At 46.1% G+C, this 20,334-nt stretch overlaps 1 protein-coding gene across 6 annotated transcripts in view; it reads left to right on the top strand.

The window, feature by feature from the left end:
• Window positions 1–20,334, top strand: part of PAPPA (pappalysin 1) — a 361,581-nt gene that overhangs the window by 254,792 nt on the left and 86,455 nt on the right. For all 6 annotated transcript variants that reach the window (XM_084494331.1, XM_084494334.1, XM_084494332.1 and 3 more), the window contains 2 exons: window positions 16,450–16,578; window positions 18,187–18,278. In XM_084494331.1, the coding sequence (XP_084350457.1) occupies window positions 16,450–16,578; window positions 18,187–18,278 (221 nt within the window). The remainder of the gene's footprint in view (window positions 1–16,449; window positions 16,579–18,186; window positions 18,279–20,334) is intronic.

The following is a 20,334-nucleotide window of genomic DNA, read 5'->3' as shown; positions in this document are numbered from 1 at the left end:
AGGAGTAACATGGGCATAATTTCCTTAGAAATCTTCTCAAGGTAATATTTCAGTGGAGACAGAGACAGAATTGCTGTGCTGGAGCATTGAGACTTCTAATTCGCTCCTTACAAGAGAATACAAAAAATACAATTGCATGTTCAGGTATATAAACGGATTTCAGCTGCTTTCATTTTCTGCTTTCATGTGTCACTAACACAGACTGTGTTGCACAGTAAACATGTCAAATATGCTAGTTTGTTGTAGGGACTGAATTTCATCCCAGATGCAGTTACACTCAACTAGTCAAGGAATGTATGATTGTTGAGGAAAGCCTGTTTTCAAAATATTTAATGATTTTGCAGAGATCCATGATCTACCCATAGGCATTCTACAGAAGTAAGAAAAACATCTTCTGCATAACATGATTCCCTGGAAGTGATTCACTCATCTGTGGGAACAACATGAAACTCTTCTGAAAATGAACACCAGATAAAAGGAAACCTGCTAAGAAAACTGCACTCTAATTTAGAAAAGATGATCTAATTAGTACAGCTAATATCAAGGAAGCATACATCATTATGGTCTTCTGAAGCATATTTAAATATAATAAAAATGATTAATTAACAATTCAGTAATCATGAGCTGCCATCCCTTTCATGGTGCAATTACACAGCTCAGAAGATGCAAATTGTCCCTATGGGTTTCAAAATTCAAGGTAGCTCACAATAGTGAATATAAAAGCAAAACCCCTAACCTTGTTTAGGTTACTCATGTGCTGAAAGTTAAGCATGTGCTTAAGAGCTTTCTTGGGTTGTAGCCTTGTTCCAACAATTGCTGGCACTTAAAATGAGATGAATAGTGGCATATTGGAAACGTGGAAAATGGTAAATTTTCCCAGGGTTTTGCTGTGAAAGCATCTTTGCCTGAAACCTGGCCCACTCACATTGGAAAATGGGACTGGTTTGGTTTGAAATATTTGCATACCTTAGCACAAGTTCCCACAGAAACAGGTCCAGTTTTGAGTTCATAATAAAACATGAAAAAAAAAAGCCCAAAACACAACTTGTATTCTGAGCTCTATTCCCATGTCTTTTATTATGATTTTGTGGGTGACTTCTAGTTTTTAGCCATCTGAAGGGAAAAGGTGCTCTAACGATTAAATCAGTAGCCAGGGATAAATGGCAGTTTTCCTGCGTGGCATTGAATAAATCATGTAGGGTAACGTTACTGTACCTGTCTGCATGTCGCACCTAGTTATATAGCCAGCTAAAAATCAGACATAAAATTTAAGTTTGTCTTTCTGGGCTCTACCTGTGATCAGCAGACAGAAACAGCTGCTCCCGGAGGCTGGCAGAGCCAACCTAACCAAACACTCTAGTCTAGCTGGCTCAGGGTGCCTGTGTCTTTCCAGGGACTGCAGGGAAAATCCAGACAGTGAGCTCCGACTAGACACTTGGAAAGCTAAAATGAAGTCTTTAGTCACTGGGTAAGGAGTCAAAGATGCAGATTCTTTAAACACTTGTAGCTGTTTTTTATGCAGGACTTTGGCGTGTGTTTGAAATCTTGAAAAGCGGAGTGATGTTTTTTTATCCTAATACCCATATGTGCACAGTGCTTGTTCATCTTCTCCGCTGCTGGAGGTTCCTGCAGCTCTGTAGCCTGGTGCTGTGAGTCCAGGCTGCTGCTCGGCCGTTCCTCGAGAGCTGCAGAGTCGTGAACCTCTGCACGGGGTGGTGGATCTCTGGAAGAGGCAAAAGCAAGATGAGTTTAGCAAGATGAGTTTTCCATGAGCATCTTGTGCATAGGCTTGCCGCCGTCCACATGCTCTGTAAGCAGGGAGGAGGGGAAGGTGCTTCAGGAAAGGCAGGGACTGGGGTGCTGGGCTGTGCTCCTGCACATATATGTAGGGCTAAACACAGTGTGTCTCAGCCTTTTCTCATCTGCCTGTTTGTCTCATTCTGTACAGCTGGAATTTGGCATATCTGTGCAACCAGACGTTGCAACCCCTTTATCTCTGCAAGCCCCAAGCCAGTTACCCCTCCTTTTTATGCCTTTGCATGTTTTCCATATGAAATAAAATGACACCCCCACATGTTCTATGGAAGGTTATTTTGAAGGCAGTCAGTATCTTTACTCTTGCCTCCTCTGACCTTGATCTTCACTTTCTCTTTTTCTCCCAAAGAAAATATTTGCTTGCACTGTTATCTGTGAGCAAGATCCTTTCCCCAGGTGTGGTGATGTTGAAAGAAAAATTAATTTCTCCTACCTTTTTCCCGTCAAAGAGAGGGAACTTCTCTTTAAGGTGAGGAGAGAGACAGCCTTTAATGGATAGCCCTTGCCTAGTCAGCAGTGGGTGCTCCGCAGAGGAGAGGAAATAACTACGACAGTGGAAACCTTTTATTAAGAAATGCAAAATAATGCCAGACCTTCTGTTCTCAAGCTGAATTTTAATCTCAGCTCTTGGCTCGAGCGGAGGCTAACAATCATTTCTAAGGAACAGGGCCTTATCCTTGGACCTAGAGAAAGCAGGCAAGGTACACATGCTTCCACCGAGAGCCGAGGGCCAGAATTACTGGTATTTGTGATACAAAATGAGACGCAGTGCCCAGGAAAAGAGCAGAAAGAGAAATAAACCGATGGGGGAAAAAAGAGGTCAGGGCAGGTGCAGCGCAGAACTGCTGAGTCTTCACACTGCCACGCGTGATAAGGAAGGAGCCTCTTCTGCAGGTCTCCAAGTCTCAGCTCACGATTTAATCCAAAGCTCGGGTTGTGCTCTTACATAGAGGGTCTCGCTGAGGTGGTTCTCTTGGAATAACATGCAAGATGGAACAGTGAACGTGGTAATCGCCTTGCCCTCCCTCTGGCCTTACAGGAGGGCTTCTGCTGTCACCGAGGTGCTCTCACATTCATTTGGAGCCACCATGGACTTTTAACACCTCGGTGAGAAGATAGCTCCCGTGATGGGAGGCTCTCCAGGGATGTCGCGGGCACAGCGAGGCATCAGCCCCCGGGGATCACCATGTCTGGCAGCAGGGAGCACAGCCTATCACCCTCTGGTAGCCAGGTTGCCAGCAGTGATCTGCGCTCTCCCCTTGGGCAGGCCAGGATGAGGGAGGCCCAGGGCAGTTCTGGAAAGTTGTCAGAATTACAGTGTCAGAGAATTGGAAATTTCTCCACCTTTTCTGCTCCAGACTTCATAGGAAACCTCAAAATGTGAGGACGCGTGGTGCATCGTGTCATCTCTGTAACCTTCTCTGTTCACCCGTAGAGTTTTTCATTGACTGAGGTAGCCTTAGAGTGCTGTCACAAAGCCCTGGTGCTGGTTTTGGTTATGCAGAGTTGAGCATCACTGAGAAGCAAATATGCTCTCCTGTTATGAGTTATTCCTACACTGATCAGTGCTTTATTTACCTAATGACACCTAGAGATGCTGCATTCATGCTTCAAAATAAAGGACAAAGAAACTGAGAGAGAAATCTGTATTTTCTCATATAGTGTGTGAGAAAATGTATTTCTTCTCAGATTTAGCTTTTTGTCCACCTACTTCCTTTTCAGTTGCTTGATAATAGAGGGGACTGGTCACCAACTGTGTGCAGCTACTGTTTAAGTAACTAAAGTATTTTTAAATATTTTGTTGGAGTCAGGAGTTCACTTCAGTGCTCAGCTTGCGAACTCAATGCCACTTTCTGTGTTTTAACTCAGCACCTAAGACGGTGGGATACAGATCTCACTAGGGCTTCTTGAAGTGATTGCAGAATGACTTGGAAATTACCGTCATCAAGATTGCAGGAATTTGGAGAGCTTGCTGTGGTATTGTTTGTGAGTCCCTAGCACTTCACACGCTTTATCTGAAACCATTGTTTGTTTCAGAATTTGCGTTATTGATGGCATTTGTGCTTGTTTGGTATCCAATCAGAAGAGGCCGTATGATATGTGATTTGTCAGAAACCCTAGGTGATGCGTTGTTGGAGATGGAAAACACTCCTTAGTCTGAATGTGTGTAAAATGTTTGCTAAATTCCTTAAAATATGAACAGGCAGAGAGGCTGGAGAATCAGCAGTGGCTATTTGTGGTGAGGGAGAATTCGCTGTGCCCAGTTATTGGTGGTGTGCCTTTTAGCCCCCCAACTCAATAGGAAGACTGTGTTCACATGAGACAAGCCCAGCTGAACAGAGGTCTAAAAAAATATGAATATCACAAAGATGATATGTAAAGCTAAGGCCCTGCTGAATGCAACACTAAAATTTCATGGCAACATCTGTCCTTATTATGGCATTCCTTCCTTCACATTCATCTTGAAGATCTATTTCTCTATTTTCTGAAGCTCTACCAGCCAAAGGAATGTATGATCTAAAGCAGCTGAAATGAATTGCCAGATCCATCTGTCATGAAGATAATTAACACCATATTTCCACCCAAACAAGATACAGATCACTGGGTGGATGTTCTCCTGATACCAAAAGCTGAAGCCCATATTATCATCATCTTCTGCTCACCCCTCCTCCACAGTTACCATGCCAAATCTCTCTTGATATGCCAGGAAATATTGGGGAGTATCTAAGATAGGACTGAAATGTTAAGAAAGCACTTTACACACCCAGATTTATCTACAAAAGCTGCTCGGTTGTCTGTGCGATACCGGCATGCTACACATCTGGATTCCCAACAGGCTTTAGAACTGTATATGGTATTCCAGATGTCCTTCTGCAACGGCGTGAATACTTACCCAGCAATCCTGGAAGTGCCTTGCCTTGATGCGTGCAAGAACCTCATATGCTTTTTTGTGGATATGCCCCACTGGTGGTTCAGAGTTATCTTGAAATTGAATAAATACAACCAACTGCTTCCATGAAATGAAGAGCTCTGAACTTACTCTGAATTTCTCGACCCTCCTTATACCAACGTATGCACCATTTTGAGACATCCAGTTCTGCAAATCACTTATACCTGCATTGTAACTCCATCCTTCTCTGTGTTGGCTGAGTCTATGTGCCAGCTCTGTTATCTGCAGGTAGTGGATTTTGGGGTTTAGATTTTTAACAAACATTTAATTCCTGCAAATATTTAACCTCAAGGTGGTAACTGAAAGATAAATTTCCATTACACTTCAGTGTTCCTTTCAATCCAACCAACTTCAGCTACTAGAAGTGCAAAATAGTGTCATCTCTTGTTGAGTCCAGAAGTATTTGATGCCTTCTATCACCTCTAGCAGTTCCCAAGACCTGCCATTATTAAAAGTGTTTGTTCCCTAGTCTTCATCTTGGAGGTTTCTTTCCCATAATTACACAATTCTCCAGGTTTTTTTCTCTCTAGTAATGTATTAAAGAGATCCCTGTCTATATCCATATGAAAGTCTACTGCTCATTTCCAGTAAAAACGCCTTAACCGAGCTTCAACATGAACAGATTGACTTTTATTCATGCTTTCTTGCTCATTTCTTTGCAGCTACTGTGTCACTAATGCGCAGTGCTGCATGGACAAAGCTATTTTGGGATCTCCCAAGGAGCAAACAGCCTTCTGTCCCTGTGCCCCGCCAGGTCTCTCTTACCCCTATAATATCCAGTTTCAGGTACAGTACTAGCACTTCTAGTTCTTGCCTAGTTTTTCACCCAGAGTCCTTGTTATTTGTCTCTGACCTGAGTTTTCCAGCTGGACTAACAGCCGTGCTTTCGCTGTCTGTAAGCCTTCACGTGTCAGTGAAGAGTTTCAAATGGAGTGGAGCTGCTTGTGGTCAGTTTGGCAAAATTGTGAAGTTTAATCTTCAGCTGGTGTACGACATCGCAGCAGTCCCAGAGTTCAGCAGAGGTGCTGGAGATTGCCAACGAGCATCCTCCTCTTAACGCCTCCCCGGCGCTCCCCAGCCAGCGCTGGGTGCGTTTGTTGTTGGCTCCTGCCTCGTGCAGCCGGTATCGATCACCGTGCTTCTCCCTGATGAACCTGAGAATTTCCCAAGAAGAAAAAACAAAAAAATAGTGGGTGATTTCCTGCTCCACACCTTCCCTTCCAACAGCAGGAAGCTGGCTGCCGGTCTACCTGCAGAGGTGAAGATGCTGACAGAGGCGAAGTGCTGGTAGGAGTCAAGTCCTCCCCTAGTAGCATCCTCACCTCCAGCATCCTCACCTAGGGAAGTTTTTTCCTCTCACCAAACAGTGTGGCCTCGTCTCTGACTTCCAGGGCAGGGAGGCAGCAGGGATGACCCATTCTGCTCCCCGTGCCAGGCAGGAGCCGTACCCCAGCTCATCCACCGAGAGCCCGGTAAAACAGAGAGAAGAAACCTACTTCTTTTCCATCCACTATTCCTGCCTCTTTCCTTCACATATGTTGTGCTGCTAAATGCTGAGGTAGTGGCTGTTATTATTTATAGCTGCCAGTAGTGCACTGGGTGCTTTGCAGAAAAAATACACCAGGTGCATTCTTTCAAAGAGCTCACAATTAAATGTTAGAGGCTAGCAGTGCTGCTGCTCTCAGGGACTGTACATCTCCATTTGGCTGATGTGACTTGACAGCTGGAAGCCACATTCTGATGGCTTTCCTTCTTTCTCTCTTTCTTCATTAAAGGTGCCAGGTTATCTGTGCGAACAAATAAAACCTGCTTCCTGACCCCACACACAGAACAGATACAGCAATTTTTTCCCTTACCACCCTCTGCCAAATTGCCTTAACCCTGCCCTGGAGAAGAGAAAGAACAATTTGATGGTCTGTGCCCATTCAGTAGGCAGTTTTTCTGCTAAGCCTGTGCAAAGATGCCATTTGGTGCCAAGTGTAGTGATAGATTTGTGATTCTTCGCTGTTGCGGTTTCTTATGTAACGCTGTAGCTATAGCTGGCACTTGGCAAAATCCGTAGCTCCTGTTCTGGCTCAGCCGCACATGATGCAAGAATAAGGTAGTAAGGGTGGTTTGTATCTTCACAGCTTTGCGATCTTGAAATGGGGCAGCCAGAGTGATTTTTCAGGCTGTGTTTAACTTCGAAATGCACCATTGCTCTGAGTGACGCCCAGTCGCCTCTCAAGGAAATGACTCGAGAGCATGGGGATAGCCAGAAAACAGCGGCTGCCCCGTCTGGGGAGTGACACTTTGCTTCAGGAGAGACAGGGAACAGCTCTGCTCCCTCCAGGGACTCCCCGGGGACTGCTCTGCGTAGGACTGATGTCTGCAGTGGAGCTGGAGCGATGCACAGAGCCCGAGAGAGATCAGACCTGCAGACTGCAACCTAGCCAGGTGCCCGTGTCCCTGAAAAAGTGAATGTTAACTGCTGTCCTCTTATTAACCAAATAGATACTATTAGAAATTGATATACTTAATCACTCCCAGCCAGGCTGGAATTTGAACTCCCGACCTAGAAGTAGTAGCAGAGTTTTCAGCTGCAGGGGAAAAAAAAAAAATGAAGGTCAAATGAGACTTTTCCTGCGGGGTGAAATAATTTATTGCAGGTCTCAGATATGTGGTAAATTAGGGTGTGCATTATCTCATGGATAATAATTTCTCTCTGATGTTTGCCTCCTTGTGTGCATCTTTATTTTGGGCTCTAAATAAGATAAGAAGTACCAGAAATCTCCCAGGAATAACAAATGCATTTTCTTTGCTTGATTGAGGAAAGAAATATTGGACAGACATGTGTTATGCAACAATTTAAAAATAACTCTCTTGTAAAACTTGGAGTGAGCCTCAAATACCGCAGAAGAAGCAGCAATGTGTTACCTACCTTTTTATCAGCAGCGTCAGCCAGTACAGCTTTTTTTTTCCTGCTACTTTTCCTGAACTATTGGCCTGATCATTTCCCGGGCGCTTTATTTTAAAATACTTTCCTAGGAAATAAATTTCAAGTTTCTGTTAAACTTGAAGCTATCCTCAAATGGGAAGTAACACTGATATATCTGTGCTGTCCTTAATACCGTATTGGATAGCACAGTGACAGACAAAGCAAAGCCCTTTGGGTGCCTCATTGCATGGTGTGCAAAGCATTGAGCACGGTGCCAGCCCAAAGCATTCTTGGTATGGTTGCTTCACCCAAACCTGACCTTGCTCTTTTTGGCCAGGATCTTCTAAAATGTGGAGTGGTGTGGGGCATTTCCACGCTGATGCCCAATTCCAACATTTTGCCACATCTCCTTACGATACGAGAGGCAAAGTGGAAATTAAGCTCAGTCTTTGCAAATCGTACCCCACTGAGGGTGCGTGGAATTGGACACCCCAAATTACCAGCCGCTACTTAAAATACTGGCCTTGAGAGCTTGGTGCAATAAACCAAATCATTTATTCGCAGTGGTACAGATTTTTTTTTTAAATGTAAGACCAGTTGCAGATGTAATGACAATAGAGGAAATTAGCTCATGATGGGATTTTAGAAAGAGGCTAGTGGAAATATGTTCAGTAATGTTCAGTTATTAAACCATTAAAGATCCCACTGGAGACCAGCTAGTAGGATTTCTCATAATCTGAAGTGGCTTAAAGCAAAACACAGAGCCCCTAAGGAGGGAAATGACAAAATGTTCCTTTGGAATAGTCACCTCATCTCCTCGCACATCTCTGTGGGCTCTGCTCTGCGGCGTGCGTGGCACCACATACGTCTCTGACATACGCACGTGGAGGCACAGGCCCCTTCCCTGGTCCCAAGGAGCAGCGTTTTGGGAGGACGCAGCCTCTGTGCCCGTGCCCTCTGAGGCCGGGCTTCAGTGAGGAGCACTGGTAGAGGTGGAAGCCGAGAAAACTGCAAACATCTGTGGTCGCTCGGGGCCCAATGTAAGCCTTGCTGAAAATAGACGCAATAACTTCCCCTGGCTGCTGAAGCCTCTGGAGCAGGCGCTGCAAGTGGCTGCTCCCACGGCTGGGTTTACCCTTTCGGGGGGATTGCACAGGAACAGGAGGGTAGTAAGTCCTGACAATCAGGTCTTGGCTCAGGCCTGTTGAGAAGTCCTGGAGGTCACTCTGGCTTCAGAGAAGCTGAAGGACATTGTCCTGCCAAGCTGAAGACCCTAAGCTGGGAGAAACCTTCCCGTGAGGAGAGCTGAGCCTGGCGAACCATCATGGAGCTGAGGGAGCTGCCGAAACACCCCAAGGTCCGGCCATGAGGTATCGGCATGCCAAGGGGTGGCTGCTGGGCTCCCAGCCCCGTGCGTGTCATGCTCCAGACACTTGTGCAACAACGTGGTGTGTGCTGCTGCTGGAGCCCATGGGGCTGCTGCTGCTGTGGGGAGCTTGCGGCGGCTGCACGGCGCGGCCCGGACGTCGTTAACGGGCCTGAGTAATCAGGCACTGCTCATCGAGAGGCACGATGCAACAGGCAAGGGTTCGTCGGTGACGATGATGGCCTTTACAGCAATTAGCCTGTCCTAACCTGCCTGCTGGTGCACCGAGCACAGTGCCCTGGGGGGGTGGATGCTGGCCCCGTTCCCTGGAAATCAATAGCAATGTGCTGATCTCCTGCCGCCGAAGGAAGGCTTTCTGTGGGTCAGGGCCCACATCTTTCCCCCCTCGGTCCCAATGTCAGAGCCTTCCCTCCCTCAGCGGCCAGGCCTGAGCTGCCCGTCGAGAAGTGCTCCTGTCTCAGCCTAGGGTCTGATCACAGCCGTGAGGAACTGAACAAAACAGATTTTCCCCCTCCTTCCCTGCTTCTAATAGCAACCAGGTGCTCTGACACTTAACCTGTGCACTGCCATGAAATTGCCTGTCTGGTGCAAACACCCACGTGAGGCCCCGGGCCCCTAGCATTTACATTACCCTGGTGTTTGTAACCCAATCTGATTTAGATCCTGCATCTCTATCATCCACTTGAAAAGTTCGCATGGTTGTTTGTGTTGTTGTTGTTGTTCAACCAAGGAAGTAGAAAACTGACTGTTGAAGTTTATTTTTTTTTCTTGTAAGAAGAGAAAACAATGATCAAGAAATATCTTTCAGGCCTTGGCCACAAACTTTGTTTTTTATTAAATGTGCTACTGTGTTTTAAATTGGTACCAGGGCAAATACTTGGACGATTATATCAAAGCCTGCTGGAGTTAATCAGTTGCATGTATATCTATATGTTTGCTACTTTACAAACTTACGATTCTCGCATGAAGGACAGAAGTGAGGGTTCTGTTTGAAGACAAATGTTCAGCGTGCCCAAGGTCCTAGCCAGAGCTGGGATTTGGGAGCTGTGTGCTGCGGGGAGCTGCTCGGGGCAGCACATGCCTTTGGGCACGACTCAGGGGAACAGGTCTGCAGCTCAGCTGCTGGGGGTTAAACCCAAGGGGTCTCACTCCAGTCTTTAAAACTGCTTCAGTTTTCTCAGTTACACCAGTGTAAGCAAGAGCAGGGCTACATAGTTAAGTGGCTATTTGGATTTTGTGGCAGTTATGAGAGGTGGTGGTGACTTTGGTTTGTGGAAGTATTTTGTGGAGCAAAGGATATTGTCCTTTTTCTACCAGATTTGATTGCTCAGCCTTTGACTTCAACCTTGAATGCATGAGGTCTTTCTGGTGTCACAGAAACGGGTGAGGTGGTTATGTTAGGTGTTACTGGAAATGCCTTCTTCACACAGCTGGAAGCAAAAATTGAATTTGGCCATCATCTTGATGCACCTGCATTGAATGGTGAAATGCTGGCCTTCAGGTAGCTAAGCAATCTCATAGCAGAAAGAGTTCACCTGTCATGATCTGTTCAGGCCCAATGCTGCCCTGTTGTCCTTCCCTGGAAAAGCCCTGTCCATGTTTAAGCAAGGCTTGGGAGCAGAAATCCACCGTCCAGTCCCCATCCTCACATCCAGACAATGGACACTCACGTGATACTTCCACTGCCCTGTTTTGGTTTGCTCATAAACGAGCAAATCATAAAAGAAAGCTAGAGGGCACAGAGCAAACCCACTGCCTCTGTTGGGACCTAACTTATCAGGAGTAGAGTGAAAAGCTTCTCCAAGGTTGCTTTCTAGGTATTTATGTCTTCTGAGTCAGCCAGAGAGGGCCAGGAGCCTTGTTCTGAGGCCTTTGCACCTGCCGTGTTGCTGGGCTTATCCAAACAGCCAGAGATCGGAGTGCAGCTGAAAAAACAGCCCGTGCAAGAGCTCTGGATTTTTGCCGTCCTTCTTTTGTTTACAGGATCCCACCCCTCCTTTCTCCCAACTGCAGAGTCGGGCAGGAATTCTCTTCATTATCTTCTGCCGTGCTTGTCATGCCATTTTTATTAAAAGAAGGAAAGGCAAGGCGAGGGGAGTGCGTGTGAGAGAGGAGAAGATGAAAGAACGGTCCTATATAGACAGTCAATGGCAATGCAGGAAAAAGGAGGGCAGCCGGGGAGCGAATCTGTCCTGAAATGACCTCTTCCCCTGAGTTGCTCTTTATCCGTTGCTTTTGGAGCACCTGAAGGCAGGGGATCCTGCAAACACCACAGTGGCATCACTGAGAGGCAAAACCCAGCAGAGGTTCATGAGCAGCAGTGACGGGAGCAGTGCTCAACTCCTTGGAGCCAGAAGCAGGGTGCCCAGGTCACTGCGTGGGGCTGAGAGGCTCCAACCATATCTGAGCGGTGAATTAGTGAACTTTTGGGGTATTTGGGACCTCTGTAGATGACCTTGGGTGTTTGGGTGCCTGTGCATGACTGTGAGCAGCACAGGGAGAATCGACTGGACAGCTCCAGGCTGCGGAGAGCAGGACTGGAGGCAACACAGACTTTCAGCTCTGCTGTGCATCCTCATACTCAGCCCGCTTAGAGCAGCTGGTCGAAAGCATTGCAACCACTGCCAATGGGAGTTGTGGCTATTTGCTGCCAGCAGATTTCCTGTTTTGCTCAGGGAGGCTTCCTTGCTAGAGAAGAAGAGCAAAGGCGACGGTGTTAGAGGGACACGGTGTTAGAGGGACATGGGGATTGTTGGCAGACCGGGCTCACACTGGCTGCAGAGAGCTGTTCAGGAAACACCGTCTTTTGGCTCAAGGCTTTGGAGCCTATTGAAGACCAAAGCAAGATGGGTCCTTTGCGAGGATGCTTGGGATGCAGGATTTGCATGTTTCACATAACAGTTCCTCTGACAGACATAATTTAGCTGGAGATGCCTAAGACCTTGTCATCTTGTCCTTAAATAACAGGAACACTGTCTGCTTTCATTGCTTTATGGCCATTTGTGTTTTCATAGGGCAGAAACTGGGATCAGCCCTAAGGATATTTTTAATTTTGTTGGAAACAGGAGTCTGTTCTGTTAAAAAAAAAAAAAAAAAAAAAAAAAAAAAAAAAGAAAAAAAAAAACACTTTATGCTCTTATTTGTAGTAGGAAAAGCCACTATGGTAGGGAGAAGGGAGCAGGCCACTTGCTTTCCCCCAGTGCTTTCACTGCATCTCAAGAGCCATGCCATGTCCTTGGGTGCTGCAGCCCTACCATGGGCACAGAACTGGTGGGACTGTGTCAGCCCTTGCAGGTCTGCTGGCACTTGAGGTTCAGCAGGGCATCTATATTGCACCTGTAAATTCAATCATCCTTTAAACCCACCTTGGTCTGAGTACAAAACTACTTCCCAGAGGTTCCTGGTTTACAGGAACATGCAGTCTGAAAGCAAACGTCCCTCACCCACAGGACACAGCAAGTTGAACTCAACTGCCTGGCCTCTGCAGAGAAAACAGGAAAAGAATTAGAAGGTTTTATATTTCCGACCCTGGATCTGCCACTTGCCACAGCAGACAGAAGAGTAGCCCTCATGGTATTTTGCACGGCACGCTCTAATTCCCCCTCTAAGCAGAGGGCTTGAGTCATTGCTTTTTAATAAGACTGCCTCCCCACGGGCGGAAGCTGCAGCGATCAATGCGGCTTACTCAGTTCTCGAAAAGGTCATTAAAAGACCATAGATATAAATTTAAAAGAGTGTTTGTTCACATCCTTAATGTTAAAGATGTTCTTCTGTCTCACTTCCTTAAGCAGCATCGCGTGAAGGCGGTGCGTGTCGGACCTGGCTGACAGCGGAGTGGAAAGAGCGTGTTATCGCTCTCAGTGCCATCGGCTGCGAGGGCAGGCGGGAGGGAAAATTAATGGTCAAAATCTTGCTTTTATCACCGCTTGGAGCAGCACTTGTCTTGCTGACATCTCCAGATAGAGTCTGTAACATCAACCTTGGTGCTCCATAACTATATAGGAGAGAATAAATTCTCTTTTTTTTCCCTTCCTTCCTGCACTTCTTCCTCACTCTGGTACTGAGTTACTGCCCTAAGTATTGCACCTACCTTCCCTTTAGCAGGTATATTTTTCTGAAATGTGGGTACTGTGAAGGAATGCTAACAATCTGAGTAGCTGCAGATGCCATACATTTACCAGGTCAGACAGTCAGCTGCCATCAGGGTTTTGCTGCTGGTTGCACTGGGCCAGGGTGAGCTGAAAGCTCAGTGGCTTGAGTTTGAATTTCTGACATGACTTTCTTGCCCCAGTCCAGGCAAACCTCCAGCTGGGGCTGCGTGGTGATGCTGGAGCAGCCGTGCTCCCCCTTCTTATCTCTGCCAGCCATTCTCTGGGCATGGCGGGTCGCTTTGTTGGTCCTGCCCTGGCTGTGACAGCCTGGAGGTTGTGAAATGCGAGGTTGCTCTCAGCTGGGCTGTCCAGAAGGGGAGCAGGGATGAGGACGGTGATGGTTCATGCCATGGCTGCACGGGGCACTGTCTCCCATTCCTGTCTTTGTTTTGCAGTGCCTGTATGTCCCTAAGCATTCGTCATCGTCTTTCTCTGTATTGCAGCCTAAGACAAGGGTATTACATTCAGAGCTCATGGGGCATTGTGAGCACAAATCAGCAAGTGGCTATTTTGTACCTGAGTTTTGTAGAAGTAAGGGGAGCCAGGCTGCACACATACTGAAATGTATGAGTAAGGCATTGGATATTTTGCTCACTGTATGTTTTTTTGTTTTTTTTTTTTTAATTATTTTCTGTCACTAAACTGTAAGGATCCCAAGCCTGTGAAGGCGTAGCACTTCTCCAAGAGCTTTGTGTTCGCAGCAGGCTGCAGCTGGGATCTCCCCTCGGCAGCAGGGAGCAGGTGACAGGATTAGACCACAGTGCTTGAAGTCATTCTTCTCTGACGTGCGTAGCATGCTCTCTGCAAATGGAGTTGTGTGTTCACAGCCCATATAAGTAAATACGCCAGAACTCTCCCCACCTAATAGCATTCATTTCCAGTTTTCTGTCTTATTCACCCACATACACATTCATCTCCAATCACCTAATAATTCATAAACACCATATTCTCCCCTGTGCTTAATTTAGTGCTATATCTTCTTCCATTATGTTCTGCCAACTTCCCACCCTGTACATAAACAAATGTGAACTTTTCCTGTTTTCGGTTTGCTTACATGTATACACAAGCATACACAAACACTCCCACACACTAAAACACGCTCGCAGAGACACACTTTCTGCTGTGAGCTGAATGCCTGTCCATCACCTGTTGGTGGAAATCATACGCAAAGTCAGAATTCGAAAACTTCTGCAAGTGTTTGACACTTGCGCATGTCATCGCAGTACATCAGAAAGCACTGTTGGTTTGTTTATTTTGTAGCTGTTATAGCTGCCTGAACTGTTCATTTGTATGAAGTTTTTTCTAAGAAGTGAACGTTTTTGTGGTTAGCAGATATTCAGTGGCAAAATCTAAATTTTTGCAAATATGGTTGTTAATCTTAAATATTTTATGGTTTTTAGAAAGAACTTGAGAAATAACCATCCTTTAATAATCAAAGCTTGCCTCTACTTTCACTTTATCAGTATATAGCAGAAGCTTCCCATCTTAATCAGTGGTTTTATCCAGGAGGGAAATCTAGAGGAAGCCCCCAGTATTATGCATCAGAGTGTGTTTGGCTGCTGAAATTAGTTCATGTCATTTCTTTTTCTGGTTGGCTCTTAGGACCATTTTATTCAGGATATTACTAGGGTGGAAGATTGAGAATTTTCACTTTAATTAAATAAACACTTATACTAATATCTAGGTAGATATCTCCCCGATCTCTAGAGCAACTAAGATCTTGCTGGTGCTGCCTGAATTCTCTCAAGTTTACCTAATAGGCACTACAGGCTACTGCTGACAGGAGTCGGGTGAAGAAGCAGTAAGAAAACACTTGTGAGGTGGTTTTGTTCCACTGCATTTTATCCCCAATTTAAAGTGCAGTAACAAAGAATCGCATCCCTGTGTTGTAAGCACACAGAAACAGCATTGTTGAAAAATGTCGTGTGTAGTACCTGAGCTTAAGTCATGCTCGTTAATTTAATGAATGTTGTAAGGAGGTCGTTATTTCGCGAACTTGAGTATTTCCGTAACTACAGTCCATTGATACCTACTTCAGCGGCTTGTTGCTCTGTGTAGCAGATATACCTCTTCGTAGTACACACTTCATTAATACACGCTTCTGCCCAAGCTCCTGTGACAGAAAGACATCTATATTGCTCTCGGTAATTGGGGCAATGCGAGTGCAGTGAGTAGAGGCCTGGCATGGGTTAGGAGGGAGCCGGGCTGTGGTGTGGCCTCTGCCAGCAGCCTGATGGATGACTTCAGGCAAATCGTGTTGCCTTCCCTGCTCCGTGGCTTTACAAATCAGCACAATGAGGCTGATAGTAATGAGGTTCTTTGTGGAACATTTTGAGTTCTGATAAAGCCAAAGACATTGTTCAAGCTAATCTATTATATTAGGCTTTTATTATTTTTGTATTACACATAAAATCACTTCTCATTTACCGATGCACGGGATTTAAGCGATTAAGGTTTTGCATAAACACGTAGCAGTTTGATAATTCTTTATGTGAATGTTTAGATAGTAATGCCATGATCTGGTACCATGGTTCAGATCCTATATTTGCACTGTCCTGGAGATGAAGAAACCTTTTAAACTCTACTGTTCTAATACCCTCACAAAGCAGATAACACATTTGTCTGTCACTGAAACAGCCCTGGTCCAATTCTGTCTTAAATCAAAAGGTAAATTCCCACTAGCCCCAGCTGAGGTTGGACTGAGCGTGGGGCTGGTGAGGAAGTAATCAATGTTTGCAGAGTATCTGGAGTTCCTTGAGCAGCACCAACTTGCAGGTGATGCCATCCCTGCTGTGGAGGGACAGGAGCAGCAGTGCCCCGAGGCCGAGCACACAAAGCCCGGGGCTGGTTTCTGAGGCACTGCTGCCGGTCAGTAACTCTGGCACCACACCACTTGGCGCTGCACAAGGCCGGGCCTAGGCACCAGTGCCCCAACTTGCATGGTTGTCATCAGCAAGTAGTTTTATGTCAAATAGCCAAGAGTTGCACCTGTTTGTGCTCAGAGCTGGGCCTAAATCAAGCGTGGACATACAGGGCACTGACGGTGCTCACAGCAAAAAGGCACCACAACAAAAACTGTTCCCATCAAAATGAGGTAGGAATGTTCTGAGGGCCTGACCGATCTAAGACTTGCTTTTTTGGTGGCCAGCCCCCATTTCAGTAGCTCCTTCTCCACCCTTTGTTACTGCCTTTGTTGTACAATCACTTAGTATTTCCCCTTGTGTTGCAGGGAACTGAGCGACGGGACCACGTACACGTACCAGGTCGTCATTGTTTCCGGGGCAGAGGAGAGTGAGCCTTCCCCCGCGCTTGTGTATATCTCTGGAAGTGGATACTGCGGAGACGGGATTATCCAAACGTAAGTCTGGAGCGAGCAAACAGATAAATCTGAGCACATCTACTCAGCCAGGATCCGAGACTAGAAAGAAAGTGATGACCTCTGATGTCTCCTTAGCTTAGGCCGGCTCTCATCTGTAGATAATGACTCATGTGCTTGATGATTACCAGGATGATGACATTTAATTGGAACTTAGGCCCTGCTATCCTGGCACCAGTAGATACAGACAGAGATACAGATAATGGAGTCCAGACAGCAGGATCGATATGAAAGTACGCTATATGCTGTTTATGCTGTTTGTGTATGCATATTGCATATATATATACGTTTATATGACATTTCCTATATAGAGCATTGCTAGAAAAGTTCACACTGTCTTTGGCGCTGTTGTTACACATGAAGCCCCACGTACCTGGCAGCTGGTGGGCAGGGTAAAACCCCTGCTATCTGGCCGGCCGGGTTCCTGATACATCCTCTTGTTCGACCGATCACTGGAGCTGGGATGCATTTGGAAGTGATAGACTTGGCCTTAGAGAGAGAGCGCTGGGAATTGCGTGTGCTCGGTCAGCCCCTCCCTCTCACCAGCTGCCAATCCCCAGACCACTGAAAATGTAAAACAATCATTCACAACTATGTTAGGGTTTATTCTTTTACTATGTTGGACCTTAAGGCCACCTGCTTCAAAGCTTCCTGGCATTAGATAATTTAATTATTTACATGATGGAAGTAACAACAAGCAAGTGCTTAATCCAGACAGTATTATTTTCTTAAATAATGCTGATCAGCAATCACACAACACAACTCTGTCAGATGATACACCTGGCAGCAAGTATTTGCAGGATGAGGCCCAACAGGCAGGGAAATCAAAGAGAACAATCAAACAACATATAAATCCAGGGCAGTCTTGGAGAGAGAGGTGGAGAAAGACAGATTAATTTTGCTTTCCATAACTTTTCTCCTACTGTTATGTTTGCACATTCCTAAAACATCACTTGTGGCTTTGCAGCAAGCGTCGAACAATAGCTGAGCTGCCTCAGGAGCGAGCAGGAACCAGACTGTGTCACAGCTTGGTTGGTTGTGGCCCCACTTGCAGCTGTGGCAGCCCCTTTCTCATCTGGTTCGCACTCTTCTCCCCGCGTGCCTCTGCAACAGTGTGGTCTGGAGCAAGGCAGGACCCCATCCCCAACACCACCCTGCTGACTGCTCCCCTCTGAGTGCTGTCACCTGGAATAGCCCAGCACTGGGCTTCATACCTTGTTATTCCTGTGCTGGGGTCACAGGCTGGCCTTTCCAGATTTAATACAAAGGGTTTCAGAGATTACTGTTCTCTTTCTCCCCACCTGCTGAGTTGCAGCCGCACCAGCTATGAAGGAAGTTGCTCATATCCTCATCAGAGAACAGCAAGTGGTATCCACATGTGCAGGAGAGAAGTGGCCAGGCAAGCTTGTGAACCAGGAATGATGAAAGTTAGGGCTGGAGGAGGAAGGGAGAGGAGTTTTCAGGGTTGGCTCATAACGCTGCTGTACTGGATTTCAAGGCTTTGGGGTTCTGCAGAGGGGTTACAGCGATCATCGGGATGATGCCATTTGCCATCTGACTCCTTTTTGCTCGTTTGTGCCCTGCCTGCAGAGACCTGGGGGAAGAATGTGATGACATGAATAAGATCAACGGTGATGGCTGCTCCCTATTCTGCCTGCAGGAGTTATCCTTTAATTGCATCGGTAAGTCTGTCTCGGAGCCTTTCCACTCACGGTGGGCAACAGCTCTACGCAAAATGCAAGGAAAAATCAACAGCATTTTCAGCATTTCCAGATGAAGAGTTGTCATGGAAGAGGGAAAAAAGGTGGAATTTGTAGGTCTGAAAGGCGAACATATCTTCCCAGCTTCTGGTCATTTTGATGGGAAATTGGTTCTGCTGGCTTTGAAACAGCCTCGGACTTAAGGCTAAGTCAGCCATTGTGGGACTGATCCAAAGCCCATTGAAGTCAGTGGGTGGCTTTCCACTGGTTTCAATAGGCTTTAGATCTGGCTACGTGAGAAGACATGAACTGATTTTTTCTGGTAAACAGGAGGAGGAGTGAAAGGGGAAGGGACTGAGACCAGAAGCAAGTCCAGCTGAGGTCACACCTCCTTTGAGTTGCAAATCAATATCTGAGGATCAAAGGTCTGGCTAATCCCCTTTTTGAGAGGTGAAAACTACTTAATCAGATTTCATTTGCAAGCCTGGTTTGCTCTGATTAGCAAAACCTGTAAGCACAATGGCCGGAAGATGCTCGAGCTATCTGGGATAGCAGGGCTGCAGTTGTGAGCTTTACATATTTATTAAACTCTCTAGGAATGCTGGGGGCAGAGAAGGGAAAAGACCAATTTATGCAGCACCTTGTGTGGGGCAGTTTTGAGTTCTGGGATTGCATTTCCCAAACTGGACTCAGCAAGGCCTGGAGAAGGATGAAGCATGCAAACCTTCTAAAACCAAAGTTAATGTTTATGAAGGGTTGGCCTTTTCCCAAGAGGTTTAACAGATTCCTTATCTAGATCAACCAAGCAAATACTCTAGATGGGACAGACAATGATCCCATGCCTGCAGCTCAGGGCATTGGTCCTAAGCAAAATAATACAATGTTGGCAAGACGGAAATTTGCTCTTTTTGGCAATCTGATGATTATCTCTTGTGGCTGGAGCAACATATAAAGGATCTCACAGGCAACACGTTTCCCTTGGGTGGTAGGCTGGGGACTGCTTGTCTCAACTACTACATTTTTACTTCAGCAGCCCACGCAGTGAGACTTGAGGCCTGATTTGGTGATGTACTTATTTCCATATGTAAATCACTCTATTGAAATTTGAGAATATTTATGGTCAAGGCTAATTGTGACTATTGGTGGTCTTGAAGTCACGTTTGTGTTTCAAGTAACTTGCTGAATTAGACCTCAAACACTGAAAGAAATTAGTCATAATATTTTGAAAGCGAAATAAACACTAAAGCAAATGTTTTGGATTCTCCAAAAGCCAGGCGTAGTCCAAGGCTGGTTGTGGCAAGGATTTGAGTTGTAGTTGTACAGCTGCGTGTGTCTCACCCTGCTCAGCAGCAGGCCTGAGTTGCCTGGTCCAGGTTGGTGCTTTGGCCACATCCCAGCTTTACGTTAGGACATCAGCCAGGTCCTCCCCTGTGCTCACTGGTTCTCAGGGAAACCAGGCTGGGTGGGCTGGGCAGGAGCTGCATCGTGTTCCCAGCATGTCCCCACACTGGAGTCCTGACCCTTGGAGCACACGGCGGTGTTGTGACAGGTGAGTGCAGGACCCTGTGTGCGTGTTCATCTCCAGTACAAGCTGCAGAGCTGGTTGTGAATATGGAAAAAACCTGTCTGACAGCAATGTGACTAAAAAAATAAGTAATTGCAGTATAAACTCAGGTAATTCTATGTCATCACAGAGGGAAAGTTTTTTTTCAGGTTTGCTTCTGTTGAAAAGGAAAGCGGAATCCCAGGGGTAACAAGTTGTTTGGGTTTGATGAGCTTCAGGAGGCTGTGGTTTTGCACAGGTCCTGCATTACAAAAGTGAAGGAAATCCAATTGGTTGTTTGTGAAATCCCAAAAGTGAGGATTTCTGTCAGTAAATCAAATTAACTAAATCAGTGGCAAGGTGCATGGACCCAGTCTTCAAAAATGTTTCATTGTATGACTGTACAACTGTGGTAGTGTGACTGTTGTGGTGCTGATGGCCTCCGTGTGCTGGCAGGTCTGTGGGAGCAGACTGGCTGCTGTTGTGTTGGGAGGT

Source organism: Aythya ferina, assembly GCF_964211825.1.
Source record: "Aythya ferina genome assembly, chromosome: 20".
In the NCBI taxonomy this organism is placed as follows: Eukaryota; Metazoa; Chordata; class Aves; order Anseriformes; family Anatidae; genus Aythya; species Aythya ferina.
Note: the sequence above shows the minus strand (reverse complement) of the source record. Positions and strands in the feature narration are given on the sequence as shown.